This window comes from Carex rostrata, chromosome 24 (assembly GCF_964058835.1).
Source record: "Carex rostrata chromosome 24, lpCarRost1.2, whole genome shotgun sequence".
Lineage (NCBI taxonomy): Eukaryota > Viridiplantae > Streptophyta > Magnoliopsida > Poales > Cyperaceae > Carex > Carex rostrata.
Window position 1 is genome coordinate 6,946,775 of NC_135941.1, and position 24,602 is coordinate 6,971,376.

Here is a 24,602-nt window from a genome sequence, read left to right on the forward strand (position 1 = left end):
CTCCGGTTAGTCCTGGTGGATAACCGATAGAGGTATCACACGTGTGATACTCCGAGTCGATTCCTTCCCTGGTGAGGCTCTACTCGCTCGGTCTGCATTCCAACTGTGATTTAAAAACAAGGTATAAATATGCTATATTAATCTATTTAATTGGTAAGTAGATTAAAGTTTTAGAAATCAATCATGGAGTAGATATGTAAAAGGATTAAATTGGGTTTTGATGCCAAAGGAATACTAAAGGTGGACCGCCTTGGAAAGTTTCCTGACATACCCCGTTTAATCCTGAGCTTAAGTTGGCCGTAGAAATTTTTGTTCTACGGTCATTCCGCAACTTAAGCCTAAACGGATTTTTGGTTACAGCACCCCGAAACCCCAACAATAACAAGCTAGCTCGGCTCGCTCGGACAAGCCACGAGTCGGTCTTGAGCAATAGTTTTAGCTCGGAACCTAAAATCTAAACTCGCTCGCTCAACTTGATACACTAACAAGCCAAGTACGAGTGTGACCTAGCTCGCTCTTTAACAGCTCGTTGCCACCCCTAAGATGAAGTGGTTGGACAGCTGACTATTTGATTTTGATTATGGTTATGGTTGCAATTTAACAATTGTTTGCATTAATTTAATGTATGAGGTGCTTTGTAAGACCATATCAACTATTTTGACCTTGAATATTTTGTGTGAAATCCACACGGCATAGAAAGGATTAGTCCTTGCAGCTAGAATTAATTAGCCTATAACCCTTCAAATTTCCATGTTTTATGTTTTGATCAGTTTTATCCAGAGACAAGTTAAATTATAGGCTAACTTTAATGGTTTGAAATGAAAATCGGTGGCATCCAAATGACCCTTTTGATCCACAGAGAAAAATATTGATGATTGGCCATTTATATATAAGAAAATACAGGGAACTTTATTAAAAAAAAAATTAAGATGTATAATATAAGAAAAGGCAATATTTTATGATCATCAATATATTTTTTATTGTATGCATATAAATACAACTATTAAAGTTGATCTATATCATTTTTTACATGCACATAAAAATATATGTGAGGTTATGGTACTATGCATAGCGCGTATTGGTCCGTACCATGACTCAATATTTTCATTTTCAAAATTTGAACGGTCAATATAATATGTTTAACATGATTTCTATATGAAAATGTACTTGCATACTAGAATTTATATTTTTTTTATAATTTTTTTACTTTTAAGATAGGTTGAAAATCACAATTTTGAATGGTCTAAATTTTTTAGATCAAGTAATTTTTTTTAGAAAATATAAAATTTGATCTATAAGTGTACTTTTATACGAAGATATCAAGATAATGTTAAACGGTTCAGATTGACTGTTTTTTACTTTAAAAATAAAAATATTAATTAATAGTACGAACGAATATGCACTCTGCATAGTAACATAATCTCACTCTAAAAATATCTTTTATTTGGCATTCTGATGGCCGTATTGCAAGAGACGAGTTGGCAATATACATTTCTGTAGACATTTTTATATATCTCTTCGCATTATTAAGGAGCTTAATGTCTAGATCCTGCAAGGGTCCTGATTTACTGTTTTTTTTTTCGGAATGATGCTCAGCCGTTGAATTTTCAGATCCCACATAGATGAATTTTCCAAATTATGAGCTTCAACACTTAAGTATGCATTGGTCGCGCCGCATATGATCCCAATATTGCGCCGCATCTGATCCCAATGCTGCGCCGCATATATATGATCCCAGTGCCCGTAGACCGTGCGCTGCACCCGTGGACCGCGTCTCTGAACCACGCATGGCACCTGCGGACCGAGCCTGTGCACCGCGCACCCTTTTTCTTTTTTTCTGCTGAAGGCAGGATTCGAACCCAGTTGGATTTTATTGGTGCCAAAATTCTTACCACTACACTAGAGTTCACATGTGTTATCTTGTAGATAAATATAGTATTTAACTATTTTTCTCTACAAATTTGATTTAAATTATCTCTCCTCCTTATTAAGGAGCTTAATGTTTTCTACTACATAATTTGCTTCCGTTGCTGTGGACGGACACGATTACTAGTATATATATATAGGATTTGGCTAATATGCTATGAGTTGCATAGAGTCCTCCCATGCTACGGCTCAATATATATATATATATATATATATATATATATATATGAGTACGGCTAACGCGCTTCCTCTAGCATATGGGCCGAAATGCTTCCGGTGGAAATTTGAAATTTCAAAATTCAAAAAGTCGATCTGAACCGTTCATCTTCTTCTCCATATTAATATCTGCTTGGAGACCAAATTTTACATTTTTCTGAAATTTTTTACTATTTATTAAGCCACTTTGAAAATCGCTGATCCAATGGTTTTACTGTTTTGTTAAGCCACCGTTGGATCAGCGATTTTCAAAGTGGCTTAATAAATAGTAAAAAATTTCAGAAAAAATGTAAAATTTGGTCTCCAAGCAGATATTAATATGGAGAAGAAGATGAACGGTTCAGATCGACTTTTTAGATTTTGAAATTTCAAATTTCCACCGGAAGTATTTCGGCCCATATGCTAGAGGAAGCGCGTTAGCCGTACTCTATATATATATATATTTGCAAAATGAGTTTTGAAGAATGTTGAAAAAATCGATCATGCGTGTAGTCGATCGGCACACTCGGTATTAATGGCATATATATATATTTTTTCTTTGCAAGAAGTTCTAAATACATGCTTAATTTATTATATAATATTTTTATAATACAACTTAGTGTGAGCCTAAGTTCCTTGAGAAGGGTTTTAAACTTCAATAAATTGGACAATTGATCTTAACCTACTTAATAATCAAAGCGTTTATATAATTATATTCCAAGATTTCTTGAAAAATGAACCTTGTCATGGAAACAATATACTCGCGCCTTGATAATTGATACCCGAGTTTTTTGCCCAAACTGCAAGGAAATTTTACGGTTTGGATTAAAAATTCAAACCGTAAGATTTCCTTACGTTTTGAAATTTTTTTTTTAGCCCAACTTTGCACCTCTGATTAACATAACAAAATACCTTAAAAAATCATGAAAATTTACCGACATGCATTGTTGACTTCATATAATAAGACTGTGAAGTTTCATACAAAATCTCAAAACAGATCGTGAGATATCGGCTCTCATGAATTGCCTGAACTGCTGAAGGAGTGCTTCTGAGCCCAAATTTGCACCTCTGATTAACATATCAAAACACCTTCAAAAATCATGAAATTTACTGACATGCATTATTGACTTTATAGAACAAGACTGTGAAGTTTCATACAAAATCTCAAAACAGATCATGAGATATCGGCTCTCAAAAATTGCCCGAACTGCTGAAAGAGTGCTTCTGAACCCAAATTTGCACCTCTAATTATATCAAAACACCTTAAAAAATTATGAAAATTTACTGACATGTATGCTTGAATTCATAGAACAAGACTGTGAAATTTCATACAAAATTACAAAACAGATCGTCAGATATCGGCTCTCAAAAATTGCCCGAACTGCTGAAGGAGTGCTTCTGAGCCCAAATTTGCACCTCTGATTAACATAGCCCAAATTTGCACCTCTGATTAACATATCAAAACACCTTCAAAAATCATGAAGTTAGAAATTTGTACGAATTTGTTCGAATTATTAAGTTAGAGATTTGTACGAATTTTATTTGTATGGGATGACAGCTCAAGGAGTTTCATTTAGTTTTCTTATTCTATTTAACTTTTGGGTCTTTTTGTTATTTTTAAAGCTTGTCATATTGTTGTTCTTAATTTTATTCTTCTATTTAACTTGTCGTATTGTTGTTCCTTATTTTCAGTATATTATTTTTTTGTTACTTTTAATAATTGTAACAAATAGTATGTTGTTCAGTTTGTTTGAATTATTAAGTTAGAGATTTGTACGAATTTTATAACGAAATAGTATTTTTTTGTTATTTTTAAATACTACCCAGGAACGATAAAATATAACGAAACTAAACTGAACAAAACATAATAAAACATAAAACATAATAAAATAACGAAGCTAAACTGAACAAAACATAATAAAACATAAAACATAACATAGCACAACTGAACAAAAACTCAAACATAATAAAATAAAACATAACATAGCTAAACTGCACTAAACTCAACGGTAATTCGAAGGGCTATATCGGTCAGGTCCTTGGCCCCTATTTTCCCTGCTGAAATTCCATTCATGCCAGTCACTCCACTGTAGTTCTCCGTGCTGCGCTCTGCGGGCTGGTGTATGAAGTTCCTCGGGCTCAGCCTGTACACTCATCCTGAGTGCACTACTCCATGCATCATCGGACTCAGCAACCTGGGTAGCTGGCGGAGGGGGTGGGGTATGGAATAGGGAATCCGCAAACTGGAGCGCATAGTCAGGCTGAGTCTCGCTACCAGATGCCTCCCAATCGTGAGCCTTGGCTGGATACGGTTGATGCGGGGAGGCGACTGTGGGCTCAAATGGATACACCGACATATCAACGTTGATGTCCAGATCCGGAGACTCGTGCATAGGCTGGGGGTCCGGAAACCCGTGCTGCTCATGCGGCTCAGGCGGTGGAGGCATGTAGGTAGGACCCTGCAAGGATACCAATTAGTTTAAAGAAAAGGATTTTTTAACTAACTTAGACATAAAATAACTTAACTGAACTAACTTGACATAAAATAAAGGAATCACATACCGGGGGAAGAAATGGACCTCCGCGTGCGTCACGATAGGCATGCCAACCTTTCATGGTAAGTACGTAACGATGATAGTCCCACTCTGGCTGCTCTGAGGGCTCCGGTGGAGCGGAGGCGCTGTTTTTTCCTTTTTTCTTTTTTTTTCCTCTTTTTTTCTGGCTTTCTTTTTTCTGGCGGAGACAGAGAGGAGAAGAAGACGGTACTTGGGAAATTTTAATTCGCACCGCATATATTTCTGACGATCTGAATATTTAAGTCGGACCGCATATATTCCTGGTGGTTTGAATTGTTAATTCGGCCCGCATATATTCTAGGCGGTTCGAATTAAAAATTCAGACCACCAGAAATATATGCGGTTTGGGTATAAATATAATTTTTCCAATAACATGGTTATTTATAATAAAATAATTTATTTTTTTTGGTAGAAATAAAAATCTCGGGTCTGTACCGATTTTTTTAAAAATACCCATTAAAAAATTAATTTAATATAAATAACCAGATCTGAACTGAAATTTTAAAACTACCCAGATCGCATATTTTTTCCGCGACCCAGAATTTTTATTCCGGGCCGCGGAAAAAATTCGCGCCCCGAAATTTTTTTATTTTTTTATTTTTTATTCCGAGCGCGGATATTTTCCGCGGCCCGGATTTTAAATTTTTTTTTTTTTTTAAAGAGTTTGGAGAAAAAAATATTATTTTTTTGTCCCAAATTTGCACCTCTGGTTAACATATCAAAACACCTTCAAAAATCATGAAAATTTACCGACATGCATTCTTGACTTCATAGAATAATACTGTAAAGTTTCATACAAAATCTCATAACAGATTGTGAGATATCGGCTCTCAAAAATTGCCCGAACTGCTGAAGTGTTGCTTCTGAGCCCAACTTTGCATCTCTGATTAACATACCAAAACACCTTCAAAAATGATAAAATTTACCAACATACATTTTTAACTTCATAAAACAAGACTGTGAAGTTTCATACAAAATTTCAAAACAGATTGTGAGATATCGGCTCTCAAAAATTGCCCGAACTGCTGAAGGAGTGCTTCTGACCCCAACTTTGCACCTCTGATTAACATACCAAAACACCTTCAAAAATCATGAAAATTTACCGACATGCATTTTTGACTTTTTCAAATAATACTGTGAAGTTTCATACAAAATCTCAAAACAGATCATGAGATATCGGCTCTCAAAAATTGCCCGAACTGCTGAACGAGTGCTACTGAGCCCAACTTTGCAACTCTGGTTAACATATCAAAAAACCTCCAAAAATCATGACAATTTACCGACATGCATTCTTGACTTCATAGAATAAGACTGTGAAGTTTCATACAAAATTTCAAAACAGATCATGAGATATCGGCTCTTGAAAATTGCTCGAACTACTGAAGGAGTGCTTCTGAGTCCAACTTTGCACCTCTGATTAACATAACAAAACACCTTCAAAAATCATGAATTAATTTAATATACGAGAAAAAATCTATTGATCTAAGAAATATTTCATAACAAACTTTTATAGTATCAGGAAAATATGTATGATAATCCATAAACTATGATGCCTAATGTAATCCATAAACTCGTTCAGCAGTTCGGGCAATTTTTGAGAGCCGATATCTCACGATCTATTTTGAGATTTTGTATGAAACTTCACAGTATTATTCTATGAAGTCAAAAATGTATGTCGGTAAATTTTCATGATTTTTGAAGGTTTTTTGATATGTTAACCAGAGGTGCAAATTTGGGCTCAGAAGCACTCGTTCAGCAGTTCGGGCAATTTTTGAGAGCCGATATCTCACGATCTGTTTTGAGATTTTATATAAAACTTCACAGTATTATTTTATGAAGTCAAAAATACATGTCAGTAAATTTTCATGATTTTTTAAGGTGTTTTGGTATGTTAATCAGAGGTGCAAAGTTGGGGTCAGAAGCACTCCTTCAGCAGTTCGGGCAATTTTTGAGAGCCGATATCTCACAATCTGTTTTGAGATTTTTTATGAAACTTCACAGTCTTGTTTTATGAAGTTAATAATGCATGTCGGTAAATTTTTATGATTTTTGAAGGTGTTTTGGTATGTTAATCAGAGGTGCAAAGTTGGGCTCAAAAGCACTCCTTCAGCAGTTCGGACAATTTTTGAGAGCCGATAGCTCACGATCTGTTTTGAGATTTTGTATGAAACTTTACAGTCTTATTCTATGAAGTCAAGAATGCATGTCGGTAAATTTTCATGATTTTTGAAAGTGTTTGATATGTTAACCAGAGTGCAAAGTTGGGCCAAAAAAATAATATTTTTTTCTCCAAACTCTTTAAAATAAAAAAAAATTATTTTAAAATCCGGGCCGCGGAAAATATCCGCGCTCGGAATAAAAAATTTAAAAAAAAAAAAAATTTCGGCGCGCGAATTTTTTCCGCAACCCGGAATAAAAATTCTGGGTCGCGGAAAAAATCCGCGATCTGGGTAGTTTTAAAATTTCAGTTCAAATCTGGTTATTTTTATTAAATTAATTTTTTTAATGGGTATTTTTAAAAAAATCGGCTGTCTGTGTCGAGTGACTCTAGTCCAGCCCACGGTTTAACACAATCACCAATTAGTTAGAGATCAAACTACGACCTGTACTATAAAGTCTAGTAAACTTAATTACTATTTCTAGGCGCGTGGGCGCGTGTGGCTACCACAAGGCAATAATAAATGGAAAATTTTATAAAATACTCCTCTCCACAGAAACTTCAAACAAAATATCATTCACTCAAAATTATTGACAAAAATACTCCTCTCCACACAAACTTCAAACAAAATATCATTCACTCAAAATTATTGACAAAATATCCATGGGGTCTACTTTCCTCTCTCTTTCTAGGAGTGTCAATGATACCCTTTTAATTATTTACCTGATCCGTATTGTATTCGATAAGGTAGGTATGGATAAGTTTTTTTTTTTTTTTTTGTTAGCTTATTAGATATGGGTATGGATAAGGATTTTTTTTCGTTAGCTAAATGGGTAAAGGTACGGGTAAAGCCTATTTCGTACATGTTACCCTATAGGATAATTATATAAAATATAATAATATGATAATGTTTGAGCAATAATTAGTGAGTAATTTTGTTATTAGTGTATTGTTTTTGTTACAAGAAAAATATTAAACATATTACTTTCATTTGCATGTCTTGTTCTTTAAATGTTTGGATGCAGCGAGAATAGCGAGAATAGCGAGAACAACGAGAACAGCGCTATTCTCATCCATCCAAACGTACTCAGGAACAGCAAGAATAGTGTTGTTCTCGCTGTTCTCGCTATTCCTACAAAAACATGGAATAGCAAATGAACTCTCTCAAAGCCTCAATCCCTACAGTAGCTATTCTAAATGTTCAATCCAAACAACTTCCGAATAGCTTTGAGTTAGCGCTATTCTTAAATAGTAGCTGTTCTCGCTATTTTTAATTTACTATTCTCAACAGTAACTATTCTCGCTATTTTCTAGTGCATCCAAACACACCTAATTATATAATTGAATTTGTCGGAAGATATATTCTTGTTTTTGAATTATCTTGTTTTATAAAAAATACAGTTTAGTTGAAATTGATTTCACATTTATTTTTATTTTTATTTTTTATTAATAATGTCATTGCATATTTGCAAAATAAATGAGTTTAGATGTTCTATTTGTAAAATATAATAAAACTAATTATTATACTAGTATTAATCGTTATTCACCCGCTACCGTTTCGTTACCCGATAATTTTAACGGGTAAGAATAGGGTAGAGTATCCTGTAAAAAACTTTCTTATTAATCAAAAAGTAGGATGGCAAGTTGCCTCCTATCCTTAAAAAAAGAATAGGGTAGAGTAAAGTCAATTCTTATCCGTATCGTACTCATTGACACCCCTGACCCTTCCTCCATATCTCCTATTTACTCCCACATATCGCTCTCCCCCTCTCTCCCATGTTTTTGCGTTGGTCTATGCTCCTCTCACTCATCAATCTCTAGCTAAGATTGAGGATCACATCTCATCTCATCTCTCTACACACATAATGTAATAAGAATGTGGTCAACCTCAGACTGCTTAGGGCTTTCAGAAAATTACAAGTTGATGATCCATCAAAAAATTAAACGAATAATTTGAAATGAATAGTGGAATCCGGTGAAGGCATCAATATCTTGTAAAAATTAATATGGCACAATAAAGCTTAACTGCTCCTAAAAATTAAGGATTGAGGAATCGGAAATGAACGTAGAATACCTCAACATGTCATATTTTAATGAAAGAACAATTAAAGAAAGCAACTTGCATGTTTCATCTATATATATTTCTTTTGATTCATATATGGTGCATTTTCAAACTTTTTGCAAATGGGAGATCGAACCTTACTGAGCAACTCCACGCAGATGAACTTGCATGTTTACCCAAACTCGTATCTATCAACGGTATGCGGTTGTCGGACGGACAAGGTACTGCCAAGCGATTAATCGGTATATGACTGATTAATTGAAATTATGCGGACAATTTAACGGTTTTTATTAAATTTATGTATATATATATCATAATTTATTAAAAACAATTTATTTAACTCATTAAACTTATGACATAAACTTAATTTAACTTAGTTCTATTATTATAACATGATACTACTCTTATTTTTTCTTAACGCATAAGCACTTTACATGTGTAAGTAACACATTTATTTAATGAAAAAATAAATTTAAGAATTAAGTTTTTCAAATACTAATAATATATTATTTGAAAGAAATAAAACATTCCACCATAAAATTACTAAATTTAGTTTATGATAACAACTTAGTTTTATAATGGACACATTGTACTAATTGAAAAAAAATACATCAGTAAGTAAGAAAAATATATAGTATATAAATAACCAGTGTTCTAAATAGCGCGTTATAGCGATGCAATAGCAATGCTATAGCGTTTTCGGACCTTGAACGCTACGCTATGGGATAAAAGTGCGCTATTTCAGCTACGACCACTATAGCGGTAATAGAGGTCTGCTATTTGCGCTACATGCTACGCGCTATAGCGCACGTTATGTTACATAGGCTTTTATATAAATGCCCAAACTAAAAATTAATTTTAAAGATTAATTTTTTCAATCTCCAAATTAATTTTACTTTTAAATAGAAAAAGATAGATAGTTTATTCCATATATATATATATTTTTAATAGAAAAATTTATAATTTATACCATGATGTTTAGGTTTTTTTGAATGCAAAAAGATAGATAGTTTATGATATTATTAGAGATATTATGAATAGTAATTTGGACTTTGTTCTGGTTCAATATGAATATTCTAATTCCTTAATTAATTTTGTGTTACTTATTAATCTATGAGACTTTATATAATGTTAATAATTAATATAAATATAAATTATATTTTTTTAAACAAAAAAAGCTATGTAGGATAGCTTTCGCTATAGCTACGCTATTCGCTATAGCTACGCTATTCGCAATAGCTTTTTTTTAGCCTTTCCTCTATTACGCGATAATCGCTATTTAAAACCTTGTAAATAACAAATGAATTAATCAATTTCAAAGTAAGTAAGAAGAAAAAACATATATAAAAAAAATATTGGATTTATGTCCAACCACAAATAAAATTACGATACATGATTTATAAAACTTATTATCACGCACAATCAAACGGGAATAAACGGGAATATATCTAAATGGACTTCTTTGTGATAAAAATTAATTTAGGGTTATAGGCGATTAAACTTCCAGAGTCTTTGGTGAAAAATAACCATAAAATAAATAAAATATATCTAATTCAACTTCTTTTGTGATAACAACTAATTTAGAGTTATCAATGATTAAACTTTAGAAAATAAAATTATATATGCATATATATATCTTTAAATTAAACCAACGAAAAGATCTGCCGACATGCCGCAAGTCTATATGTGTATTTTTAATATCCATTTTTTAATACACAATGAAAAGATCTTTTCACATTTCATTGGTTAAAAAAAAAGCAAAATAAAAAAAAATACCCAAGTTGCAAAAAAATCACGCAACTTGAGTATTTTTAATAAAAACTCAAAAACTTAATTATTTTTAATAAAATATATTAAAAAAATTGATATAAATAAAAATGTCGGTCAAAGCACTGATGAAAGAATCTTCGAATTTAATGCTTTACATCATATAATAGAAACAAACCAGCCTGTCTGTGTCTAGTCCAGCCCACGGTTTAACACCACCACCAACCAATCAAAGATCAAATCACGACCTTACTATTTCAAGGCGCGTGGCCTCCACACAGCAATATTAAATGTTCTTCAATCCTAACATCAATTAACGACCCGAGGAATAACATTGTTTTTTCCCCAAATTTTATTTATTTATCACCCAAATAAATCAGAATTAAATTATTACCACCCGTTTATTCGGATTTAAGATTTCACCACAAACAGATATCCAGTATGCGGACGGATTCTAATCATAACCCATACTGGATACACGAATGGATAAGTGCGCGATCTGATGCCCATCGGACCTAGTTTGGTTCCGATGGACAGATCTACCGTCTAATTTGCTTCAAGATTTGTGCGCACAAATATTAAAGCAGACGCGAAAGTTCTGGCGCGAATCCTAAAGCCAATCCGACGATGAGTGAACCTGTTGAAACCAAAGTAGGTCCGATGCCCATCGGACCTACTCTGTTTCCTCCACATATACACAGCTCCTATGTAATCCGTTGAGATCAGATTTTATCTTCATTGATTCCATGCGATGGAGATTGGAGAGGATCAGAGGGCATTAATCCTAGGGGTGTCAATGGGTACGGTACGGGTCAGGTGGAGACATTTTCATACCCATACCCATTAAAATTGACCTTACCCATATCCTACCCATACCCATTAAAAATTAATCTTACCCTACCCTACCCTTACCCGTTAATATTATTGGGTAACGAAACGGTAGCGGGTAAATAACGGATAATACTAGTATAATAAGTAGTTTTATTATATTTTACAAATTAAACATCAAAAACTTATTCATTTTAACACATATATAATTGCATTTCTAATAAAAAATAAAATAAATGTGCAATCAATTCCAACTAAATTATTTTTTATAAAGAATAAAAATTTAAAAACATGGGTTGAAAATTGAATTGAATATATATTTGGATTTTATAATTATCCTATAGGGTAACGGGTACGAAATAGTCATTACCCATACCCTTACCCATTTATTTAACGAAAAAAAATTATTACCCATAACCATACCCAATAAACTAACAAAAAAAAAACCTTACCCATACCCGCCTTATCGAATACGATACGGGTCGGGTAAACGGCTAAAAAGGTACCATTGACACCCCTAATTAATCCCACATTCCCACTACGCGTATCTGATAGATTGCTTTTAATACAAGATGATAATGGAAGCACCAACCAACCGTCCCACGGCCGTTATTCCTCCGCAAAGCAATATTGAATGTTCTTCAATCCTAACATCAATTAACGACCCGAGGAATAACATTGTTTAACATCAATTGACTCCCACCGCCATGATCCTCTACAGTAATTTTGTTGTGCAACTCCTTTTTTAATAGTAAAGATCTGAATTTATATTGGCTCTTCGATCTTGGAACAACAGTTCAGATTTTTAATAACGTATATGCATGCTCTTAATGATTTCACTAGCCATTGGAAAGGATCCCAAACAGAAAAAAACAAAAAACAAAAAAAACAATCAGTGCGCAGACTGAGTCTGCGAACTGATTGGGATCCGTGTGTTCTAAATCTGCGGGGTGGTAGATTTTGAAATATGACTTGAAAGGTGGTAATCAATTAATTTTGATTTATTAGAGTGGTAAAAAAAAAATTTCGGTTTTTTTAGTGTACTTTTGTCCAAAATTTTATTTCGTGTTCAGCTTTTAAGACATCTATTTCTGAGAATTAAACGTAGAATTAAGTAATTGACACAAACGAATACGAATCCTGATTGAGGATCTGAACTTCTAGTCTTCTACATAATTTTATTTATTTTCTTTCTATTTTTCATCAAGCGTTTTTTTTTTTTTTTTTGCATAGAAATTTTACTCAGCTATTCATTTCCCATCTTGTTCTTGGAGAAAAAAATTGGTCATCCATGACATCTTGTTTAATCTTAATATTTTTGATAAAAATATTATAAACAAATTAGTAAAATTTCGGATGTGTGTTATGGCGCCATTTATGTGTATAAATTTTAAGTCGATTTCAAATTTAATTGGTTATTCATCATAAAATTATTTAAATTGAAATGTTAAAAATTAAAATTCTTATAGAAACTAAATTATTTTAAAATTAATTAAAATTTACATACAATCTTAAATAATGAAAAGCTACAATTTTATAATTTTATAATTTTAAATTGAATATTATCTTTTAAAATAACAATTGGGGCAAAAATTTAACGCTAGAACTGCTCTTGTTATAAATTCCAGAGAACTTCTCATAGCGCGTATTAATAAATAAAAATATAATTTTATAGTTTTAAATTGAATATTAATTTTTTTAAATAACAAATGGAGTAATAATTTATGGATAATTTCTAATATACCCATACAAACATTTGAAATAGTTAATTTTTCTATTAATACATCGTAACATCCAATATCTTCATACAAACTTAACATTGTTTATTTTAACCCTTTTATTTATTTAATATTTTATTTAATTAAATTAAACTGACAATTATACCCTTTCATAATAGAGATGTTTCTTAAATTTATAATAAAATTGAATAAAATGCGGTTTTGTTCATGCACTGCATATACTGCATATACAGCATGCGGCCGCATATGCAGATTTGTAGTAGAAGTACATATGCGGTTTACTATGCTTTGTTAAATAAAGATAGATAAAATAAAATTAATTTATATCTAAAGACTTGTTTAGTCTAGTGATTTGTACTCTTTACTATATTACAAAGGTTATAGATTCTAATCTCCTCCACTGTAAAATAACTTTTAGAATTTTTTCAAGTTCGCATAGATTGTATATCAGTATATGTGCACGTATATTCAAAACCGCATGAACTTGACTGCATGAGATTATGTATGCAGAAGACCACTGCATAAGCATATGGCTAGGACAAACACCTTGACTAAACAGAATTAAAATATTTGTAATTCTATGCGATTTACGTACCCATAAAATTACATGTATAGTTATTGAAATTTTATTCCAAAGGCGAACTATCATAAATTTAGGACTTTTGTGTTTTGCATTTTTGATTAGATTTATGTTGTGTTATTTTAGCAAATTTCATGCTTACCCTCTTACAAGATAATTTCATTTCCTAATTGTTAAATAATAAAGTTATTCCAATGGTGCAAATCTCCCATGGTAATAATAAAATTAATTTGGAATTTAATAATTTATTTTACTAATAATTAAGTTGTTCTTAATTTAGTGAGAAAGAGAACAAAACAAATGGTATAATACTGTGTTTAATCAAACGATCAAGATTTGGTAGAGAACAATCAAAAGGCTCACTAGGTGTACCTATAGGGGTGGATCCAGTTCATTACAGATTAGGGCAGTTGCCCTACCCTGAAAATTCAAAATCAATTTATAAATACTGGATTTTGAGCTTTTACCCTACCCTGAAAAATAACATTGCCCTATTCTGAATCTAGATATGAGCCAAATAATTCAATATTTAAAGACAATTTTCTCTCATATTGGATGAATTTTGCCTCTTTTTTTTTTTTTCATGACCGGTTGAACTAGGAGAATTTAAAAAGAAAGATGCCTGTGACTCAGAAGAAAAAGATGATTCAAGTGTTACTAAATTTCTTAATGGGCCGTGGGCCTCATGAATTCCCCCATTCTTTAATATCTCATTAATGCACTATTATTACATTACACCTATGTTATAACTTGGGCCTCATGAATTCCTTCTTTCTTTAATATCTCATTAATACATTATTACAGTAAGTTGTTTATTAAAAAAAATACTAATAAATATGAAAACTTTGTGACTTTTTTTAATTAATCAATTTTTTATATTAATTAAAATAGTGGATTATTTTTTTTGGGTAAGATTAGGCCTTATCATTAATTTTGGAGTAATTATTTTTTATAAAAAATTTCCTACTTTTTAATATAAAGGATGATTAGTAAATGGTAATATTAAATTATTAGGTTTTAGAATCATAATTAATTGGTAGATTCAATATAAAAGTATTATGTTTTTTAACTAATTATCTAATGGGTTTGAACCCAATTAGTTATTTAAACCCAATTCGATAATATTTTGTTCTACCCTGCTGAAATCCTGCATCAGCCCCTGTGTACAATGTTATCAGAACCGGACCGGATGTCGACCCGAAAAATCTTCGGTTTCACGGTTAACTGGTTGGACCGGTGGGTCGGTCGGTTAGACAGCTGGTATTTTAAATACTTATATATTATACGATATATGTACTATTTTAAATATAATCAGGTTTCATATAATGAAAATTCAAACATACACATTAACGTACTATAAAAAAAAAATTATCAAAAATAAAGTACTTTTTTTAAGAAGAGAAAATATAGCACTCCATTCTAAATTTATTTGATAAGTTTACTAAAACTAATAAGATATATAAATTTAGGATTTTAGTATCACGTTTTATAAAAATATATAAATATGTTTAGAGACGTTTAAATTTATATATAATCTTAAATAAGTTCATGTTTTTCAATAAAAAAAAAATTTAGTGCTTTGAAGAACAAATCTCATAAAATATAAATAATAAAATTAATAATTATTATTTCAAGGTATATTTATATCAGTGTTCTAAATAGCGCGCTATAGCGGCGCTATAGCGTTTTTGGACACAAAACGCTAAGCTATACAATTAAAACACGCTATTTGAGCTACAGACGCTATAGCGGTAATAGCGGTCCGCTATAGCGCATAGCGTGTAGCGCAAATAGCGCCCGCTATGCAACATGCTGTTTTTTTTTTTCTTTTCAATTTATATGGGCTTTAAATAAAGGTCAGATTGGATTTTAACCGTGATTTTTTTTATAATTGACATACTAAGCTTTATATTAAATTATTAATTATTATTTTAATAAAAAAAATTATTAATTATTAAATGAGATCAAATAAGGAAGCTACAGCGCGCTATGCAACATGAGCTGTTTTTTTTCTTTTTTTAATTTATATGGGCTTTAAATAAATGCTCAAATTAAATATATTAAGATATTTCTTGAAGTAACAAAATGATACTTACTATATGGTAGTTTGAATATTTTGAATAGATTAAGATAATTAATTATGCCATGATGTCTAGGTTATTTTGAAATTTAAATAGAAAAAAGATAGATTATGTCATGATGCTGAATATATTTTGAATAGAAAAAGATCGATAGTTTATGATATTAGTAATACTATTGATATTTTGAGTCGCAATTTGGACTTTGTATTGGTTCAATATGAATACTATAATTTTTTAATCAATTTGATATTATTTATTATTCTATGAGACTTATATAATGTTGATATTTAGTACAAATATATGATATAATTTTTATAAAAATAAAAAAACGCTATGTGGCATAGCTTTCGCTATAGCGACGCTATTCGCTATAGCTTTTTTTTTCGGCTTCCCGCTATGACGCGATAAACGCTATTTAGAACCTTGATTTATATTATTATATGTATATGAATAATTACAGGGACTTTGTATTTCATTAGGATTTTATAATATTTAAAACATAAAGGACCTATTAGAGAGAAAAAAAAATATGCTGTTGGAACCTATTAGATATGATAAAAAAAAAAAAAAAGTTACTCTTATTTTCACACTTTTAGTCTTGGGAACATGTAACTTTATGAGTCATAGGAATATGTGACTTAAAAAGTTACTTTCACACTCACATGACCTCTTTCTCATTGGATGCACGTGAAAAAAAAATGTACAACAAGTATAAATCGGTTTTTTTTTAACAAATTGGTTTGCGGTTTCCAATAAAAACCGGTTAATTAAGCTAGTTTTTCCGGTTCAACTACATAAACAATCCAACAACAGAATCAAACCGGACATGTGACCGGTTCCAGTTTTTTTCAGTTAAACCGCCGGTTCGGTCCGGTTCTGATAACACTGCCTGTGTACCTATATCTCTTTACAAACATATTTAATTAGTCCCTTCACAAAATTAAAATTTACGGCGGAAGCATAAGGAATGAAGGAAAAAATAGGAAAAAAATATTCTAAAAATAGTGAATAGGTATGGAATTAAAGAAAAGTTTTAAATAGGAAAAGGAAGGAAAAAGGCTAAATAAGAGCTATAGATGCCGCACTTCTTCTTTTTCTAGCAAACAATAAGTTCTCTTTCAACCAAAATAAAAATTAAAGCAAGAACCAAACATTCGTCATTTTGACGAGAAAGCTAGGCACTTCACGACAAGAATCAAGATCCAGCCAAGTAAAAATATTCTCGTAAGTTACTTATTTTCGTTGAATTTAATTAGATACTCATGTTTCTACGCCTTTTTTTGTTTTTGTTTTGAAATAGATGAGGGGTCAAATGCCTCTATTTTTTGTCTCCATTATGCTTTTATTTTTTAAAACTTTAATAGTTTAAAATCTAAAATTTAAAAGTCAAAATAAAACCGTTGAATGTGATCTATGTTATTTTCTCTATGCGCTCATAAGAAATTATCACATTTTAATTTTGCTTTTATGTGAATTAATAAGTTGAAAAATGAACGTCTCTAAATTATCCACATTAGTACATTTTTTACAAGCTCTTGATGACAACCAAAATAAAGTTGAAATGTCATAATTTTTTACACGTGCATAGATAAAATGATATATATCATATCCAACGGTTTTATTTTGACTCTTTAAGTTTTAGATTTTGAGTTATTAAAACTTTCAACAATGAAAACATGATGAAGGCACAAAAAATAAAGGCATTTGAACCCTCTCTTTAAAATATTAAATATCCACCACCAACTTCATTGGAAACTACAAGTTAAAATATTGGTACCACACCTGTAATTACCATTTTTGATCAAAAATTCATTAGTTGAACCCTATTTTCTTGATATTTCTTTTCTAGCACATTTCTCCATGGATTGTTGGTCCAAACTTCCAGAGCATCTTATAGAAATATTTGCTGAAAAACTAGATAGCCACAGGGATTTTCTAAGCTTCAGTGCTGTTTGCACCTCATGGCGCTCCGTTTTCAAGAATAACATTCAATGCCTTCCTTCCAAAATTCCCATATCGCATTGTTTACCGAAAGGAAAACCTTTGCCACTAGTACTAGTACAATACAGTGCAATGGATAGCAAGATTCACAGCCTGTTTAATCTCTCCAATGAGAAGAGGGTGAAGATTTCGATTGAAATTGATTTGTCAAAAACAAAAAACAAATGGATTATGGGTTCATGGAGAGGTTGGTTGTTTGTGGTTGACTATATTACTCATGAAATCATCTTGATAAAACCACTTACAGGTGAAGAAATACGCTTACCATCGTTTCCTTCATTATCAACATTATCTCTTGTTCGTATAAAGAATGTAGTTTCCTCATACCCTCTAGGTAATAAATACGACTGGATCGTGATGTTTGCTTGCAATCATAACAATATATGTTTTTGCAGAGTCGGAGATGACAAATGGAACATCCACACACATTCTCTAGGAATTGTGAATCTCATAAATCATAATGGCATTTTTTATGCAATGGATACAAACTCCGATCTTTATAGAATTACAATGATGAAGAATACCATTGATATGAAATTCGTTTTAGTGTGGCGCACCTTTGGGGATCCACGACGCATATTCTCTAGAAAATTTCTAGTGGAATCTTCAGGCGAGTTGTTGCTAGTAACACATGCAATGGTGAACAAGCACTTGGATGGCATTCCTCACTTTGAGATTTTCAAGTTAACAAGCATGTATTTTAACTATAACAATGTATTATTTGGCAAAGAGTGTGAATGGCAAAAGATTGAAGATGTTGGTAACCAAACCATATTTCTTGGACAGAAGGGATCTATATCTGTTGAATCATCTTTGTATCCTGGGATCAAAGGAAACTGCATTTACTTCCCCCATATCATCGATGGCAATCTTCATATAGCTGTCTGTAATTTAATCAATTGGTCTGTAGAATACTTCTCGCTTGATGTTGATGCAAATCTAGATGGAGTACTTTGGTTTTCGCCTAATCCGTGGTGAAAATGCAAATTATGCACATTTTTTGTATCATACATGTATTTTTCTTTTTCAATGAGATAACTTGTTGTTTGTCTAAGAAAACTTAAAGACTTATTCTAACTAGTTAGTTATTGTGCATGCCCAAAAACTAATCATAAATAACTTCTTCTTTTTTCTCAAAGTTTCATAATCTTCACTTAGAAAATATATAAGTTATATTTCAAAATTTGAGACTTCAATTTTAAGTTATTAAAGTTCTATAAATGTAGCAATGTAGAAAAAAAAAAAAGATATTTACGCTCTCTTCTAAAATTTATTAAAGTATTAAATTTACAGCTAGCTAGCGAGGGGCGAGTGCTATAAGAAGAATTCATCTTCTTACCACCTTTTTATTGTGCTACTGAAATTGAGAATATGCAAAAATTAGAATTAGTATAAAAAAAAAACAATATCAAATGTAAGATATTTTTGGACATAATTAAATATAATTTTATACTCATGTTGCTACAACAGAGAATCTAATCATTTATCCTGTAAAATTTTTCAGTTTTTAAATCTTTTGAGAGCACCACTGTCTTTTAAGGTATTGTAAAAAAAGAAAATCCGACTTGTTTTTTAAAACAGTAGAAATTGAACAATTGAAAATGTTGGACCTTAGATCAAACGGTCAAGGGTATAGTATATCTGCGGTCTGCCTGATTAGAGGGTGTGCTTTGAGATTCGTGCCACATGAAAAGAACGGTCCAGATTTATGCACCTCAGGTACCTGGGGTGATACAAATTTGAAATTTGTAGGGAGGGGATGTCAATAAGGGAATAAATCTAATGCAATTCTTTGGAATCGCAGAGACCTATTTTTTCAAATCAAACTATCCATTTTTTGGAATACACGGATCAGTTGATTTTAAGCACAAATCTCAAAACAAATAGATGATTTGATTTAAAAAAACAGGGTTTTCTGCAATTCTAAAGAATTGCAGCAGATTTATTTCCTGTTAATAGCTTGTAGTGTAAATCGTGTCAGAAAATTTGTAATCAAAGATTTTTTTTTTTTTTAAATATTGAACCATGTCATGAAAACAATGAATTCTCGCCTTGATAATTGAGCTCTGCAACAATTTCAGATGAAACATGAAAGACATCAAAACACTGATAAAACCATGAAAGGATCTTCAATTTTTTTTTTTTTTTTTTGATGTGAAGGATCTTCAAATTTAATGCTTCCTTAAACCACCTTGTCTAGTCCGACCCACGGTTTAACATAACAACCAGTCAGAGTCAGTCAAAGATCAAATCACGATCTTACTCAAAAGTCTAGTAAACTAGTAGCTCATTAAACTATAAGGAAACTACAATTTTATAATTTTATAATTTTAAATTGAATATTATTGTTGTACATCAAACTACTCTTGTAATAATTTCCAGAGATCTTCTCATAGCCTATTTCAACAATATTGGGCCGAGGCCCAAACTCTAAACGACACTAGTCCAGCGGAAATTCGCTAGCGTTCTATTCTCGCTTTCTCAGACTCGCCAGGTTAAGACTGAAGACTTCAACTGAACCGTTGGATCATAATTTGGGTCTGATGGAATGCATAGGGCCCTTTATTATTCGTGCCATAAAATATTGACAGTTGTGATCTAAATTCAAAATTTGAGTTACTTTAGATGATAAAACACCTCCCGAAACCCCTAAAATAGAACAAACAAACCCCTTCCTCTGTGAAGAAACACTCGAGCTGCGTAGTGAAGTTAAATCTGTAGGCGAGAATGGCGTCGTTTATGACTGGGGGACAGAGTATGATACCGAATCCTAATCCAACTGCGACGCCGATCACTAGAGAAGGCGATCAGCTTGTTTTAACTCCTTTGGGCGCCGGAAATGAGGTCGGCCGCTCCTGCATGCACATGTCCTTCAAGGGCAAAACCGTCCTGGTAATCTCATACTTTCCTTTTAGCTATCTTCTTCTTCTTCTTCTTCTTCTTTTTGTGTGTGTGTGTTGTTGTGGCTGGGGGGTGACCGAACCGAATTAGGCAAACCAAATTATAATTCGGTTTTAAAAATAGAACCGAACCGAACCTATTTAGCATTGTAACTGAACTGAACCAAAGTTTTATTTCGGTTTGTTCAGTTCAAACCGAAATATATTAATGTTTTTTGTTTAAAGCAATTGACATATTATAAACCGAAGTATATTAAGAAATAAACCGGGTTATTAAGAATTAAATTGGGATATTAATAAATAAATCAAAGTATTTAAAGCAATTGATTAAGAAATAAACCGGGGCTGTCCGGACCAAATTCATAATATATAAAAGTTCAGTCAGTTCGGTTATTTCAGTTTTGAAAATTTTCAAACCGAACCGAGCCGAAGTTATAATTTGGTTGTAAAAAACAAACCGAACCAAATCATTAAACCGAAAAAACCGAACCATTTAATCCAAACTAATTCGGTTCGGTTCAAAACCGATAAAACCGGACCCAATGAACACCCCTAGCTCTATGTGTGTGTGTGTTGGGGGAGGGGGGGGGGGTTGTTGTGGAGTAAGTTTAACCTTGTGACTGTCAATTGGAACCTTAGCTTAAGTAATCAAAACTATAAAAAGCACAGTAATGAATCAATTGGAAAAAAAAAGCTAACCAAAATCGAAAGTAATTTTGAGCGGCACCTGATTGTAAAAGGTTGCAATGTAAGAGTGTAATGACTGGTGAGTATCATTTAATTCTTTGTTGTTGGCAGTTTGACTGTGGAATACACCCAGCATACTCAGGAGTTGCAGCTTTACCTTACTTTGATGAGATAGATCCTTCAACCATTGATGTGCTTCTGATTACTCAGTATGTACTTCTCCTTGCTCATTTTTTTCCTGCACTATTACTATTGTATTTTCTAGGTTTTGACTTGAGGTGGTTTCTTTTAGCTTTCACTTGGATCATGCTGCCTCACTGCCATACTTTCTAGAGAAGGTATGATTTGCTGTTTCTTATGTGATTTTAAATACTATCGACCTGTACTTGGTTACCTTGCTTCCATGTTCGGTCAAAGTATATTTTGATTTCACCTTAGTTTCATCTGAGTCCTTAATTTTACTGGTACATTTGTGAGCAATTATGCTAACTTTATGGATACTAGTTTTTTTAGCTTCAGTCTTGTCTCTTTTGGAGCTTACTTTCATTCCAAATTTCTAATTGATTGACAGACTAACTTCAGAGGCCGAGTTTTCATGACCCATTCAACAAAAGCTATTTACAGGCTCCTCTTGTCAGATTATGTCAAAGTGAGCAAAGTATCTGTTGAAGATATGCTGTATGATGAGAATGACATTATTCGTTCCATGGATAAAATTGAGGTAAGTTATATAAACATGCATTTTGTTGGGTTATTTTTTTATTTTAAATTTGTCTTGTTGTACTGATTTCTTTTAATTGATCCTGTAATAATATTATATATTGAAAAAAATTTAGTGCATGCCTCTGCAATATGTCCAAAATGTGAATGAGACCCATACACCCTTAACTATCTTACGTGTCTTATTTTTAGTCTTTAGTTAAGTCCTTGGGAAGCACTTTGGGGCAACATTTTACTTCTGTTCACATGTAACCTATATCACCCATCTCCTTGAATCTTTTACAATAACACATAAGTTTCCATCTAAAGTACCAATGATGGCACTCGGAGCTTTATTTCCTGGTTCTTACAATATACTGAAATTACCCCTCTAAAGCACCAAGGATTGCACTGGGTATCTTTTGGAGTAAAAGAGTTGCACAAATAGTTCTTTTGTTGTGTCATTACAGAGTCACAAAAATAACCAACCATCGTACCCCCCTTCCAGCAGCTGTATGGTAAACAATTGCCTTTATAAGATAAGAACTTGGAATTTCTTTAATTTTGTGGTTCCTGGCACATAGGTGATAGACTTCCACCAGACACTTGAGGTAAATGGCATCCGCTTCTGGTGCTACACGGCAGGCCATGTGCTAGGTGCAGCGATGTTTATGGTTGACATTGCTGGTGTCCGTGTGCTCTACACGGGCGATTATTCCCGTGAGGAGGATCGCCACCTCCGTGCTGCTGAGCTCCCCCAGTTCACCCCTGACATCTGCATCATTGAGTCCACCTATGGCGTGCAGCTCCACCAGCCCCGCGTTATCCGTGAAAAGCGCTTTACTGACGTCATCCACTCCACCATCTCCCAGGGCGGCCGCGTCTTAATTCCCGCTTTTGCCCTCGGCCGAGCGCAAGAATTATTGCTCATTTTGGATGAGTACTGGGAAAACCACCCAGAGCTTCATAACATACCGATTTATTATGCATCACCATTGGCAAAGAGGTGCATGGCAGTATACCAGACATATATTAATGCAATGAATGACAGGATAAGGACCCAGTTTGCAAACTCGAACCCTTTTGACTTCAAGCACATCTCTCCCCTGAAGAGTATTGAGAACTTTGATGATGTGGGGCCCTCTGTTGTCATGGCGAGTCCTAGTGGGTTGCAGAGTGGTTTGTCGAGGCAGCTGTTTGATAAATGGTGCTCTGAGAAGAAAAATGCATGTGTCATACCTGGGTACGTTGTTGAGGGAACCTTAGCAAAGACCATAATAAACGAGCCAAAGGAGGTGACACTCATGAATGGCCTTGTCGCGCCTTTGAACATGCAGGTGCATTATATTTCTTTCTCTGCACATGCAGATTACGCACAGACAAGTGGGTTTTTGAAGGAGCTGATGCCGCCTCATATTGTTTTGGTGCATGGTGAGGCGAATGAGATGGGGAGGTTGAAGCAGAAGCTTGTGAGTCAATTTTCTGATACAAACACAAAGCTTTATACACCAAAGAATTGTGAGTCAGTTTCGATGTACTTCACTTCTGAAAAAATGGCAAAAACTATTGGTAGGTTGGCTGAGAAGGTACCCGAGACAGGAGAAGCAGTTAGTGGGTTGCTTGTTAAAAAGGGTTTTACATACCAGATCATGGCACCTGATGATTTACGTGTTTTCTCTCAGTTATGTACTGCAAATATAACACAACGGATCACTGTACCTTATTCCGGTGCATTTGAGGTAATCAAATATAGGTTGAAACAGATTTATGAGAGTGTGGAAAGCCTTCCAGTGGAAGAGGCTGAGGTGCCAACCTTAATTGTGCATGAGAGAGTAACCATACGGCATGAATCAGACACTTATGTGATGATGCAATGGTCATCGGACCCAATCAGCGATATGGTATCAGACTCAATTGTTGCAATGATTTTGAATATAGACAGAGAGGGGCCGAAGATGACACCAATTGAGGAAAAAACACATGAAGAGATGGAGAGAATGGCTCAGAAAGTGGTGCATTCCTTGATGGTATCACTTTTTGGAGGTGTGAAATACGGGGAGGATGGAAGACTGGTAATAACTGTTGATGCTGATGTTGCACGATTGGATGTAAAAAGTGGTGAGGTAGAGTGTGAGAATCAAGGGTTGAGGGAGAGAATTACGATGGCATTTAGTCGGGTGCAAGGTGCCGTCAGGCCAATTCCAAAGCCGCAGTGTTAACTTGAGAAGAGAATTGGCTCCGTTGATTGCACTCCCTTTTCTTGTGATGGAAATGGATTTTTTTTCTGGGTTGGTTGAACTCGTAGCTGAAGTGCTCCTTTTTTCTTTTTTCTTTTTTTTTTTCTCGATCTGGAGATGTAACGTAGAGATGTTTTTATCAATGTTATCAACTGTTTACAATTTT

At 33.1% G+C, this 24,602-nt stretch overlaps 1 protein-coding gene across 1 annotated transcript; it reads left to right on the forward strand.

The window, feature by feature from the left end:
- The first annotated feature begins 20,569 nt into the window (after nucleotides 1–20,569).
- LOC144575335 (cleavage and polyadenylation specificity factor subunit 3-I-like) lies at nucleotides 20,570–24,602 on the forward strand. Its single transcript, XM_078325432.1, has 5 exons — nucleotides 20,570–20,805; nucleotides 21,612–21,709; nucleotides 21,793–21,838; nucleotides 22,072–22,221; nucleotides 22,784–24,602. The coding sequence occupies exons 1-5, from the start codon at nucleotides 20,641–20,643 to the stop codon at nucleotides 24,416–24,418; spliced, it is 2,094 nt and encodes a 697-aa protein (XP_078181558.1). The 5' UTR covers nucleotides 20,570–20,640; the 3' UTR covers nucleotides 24,419–24,602.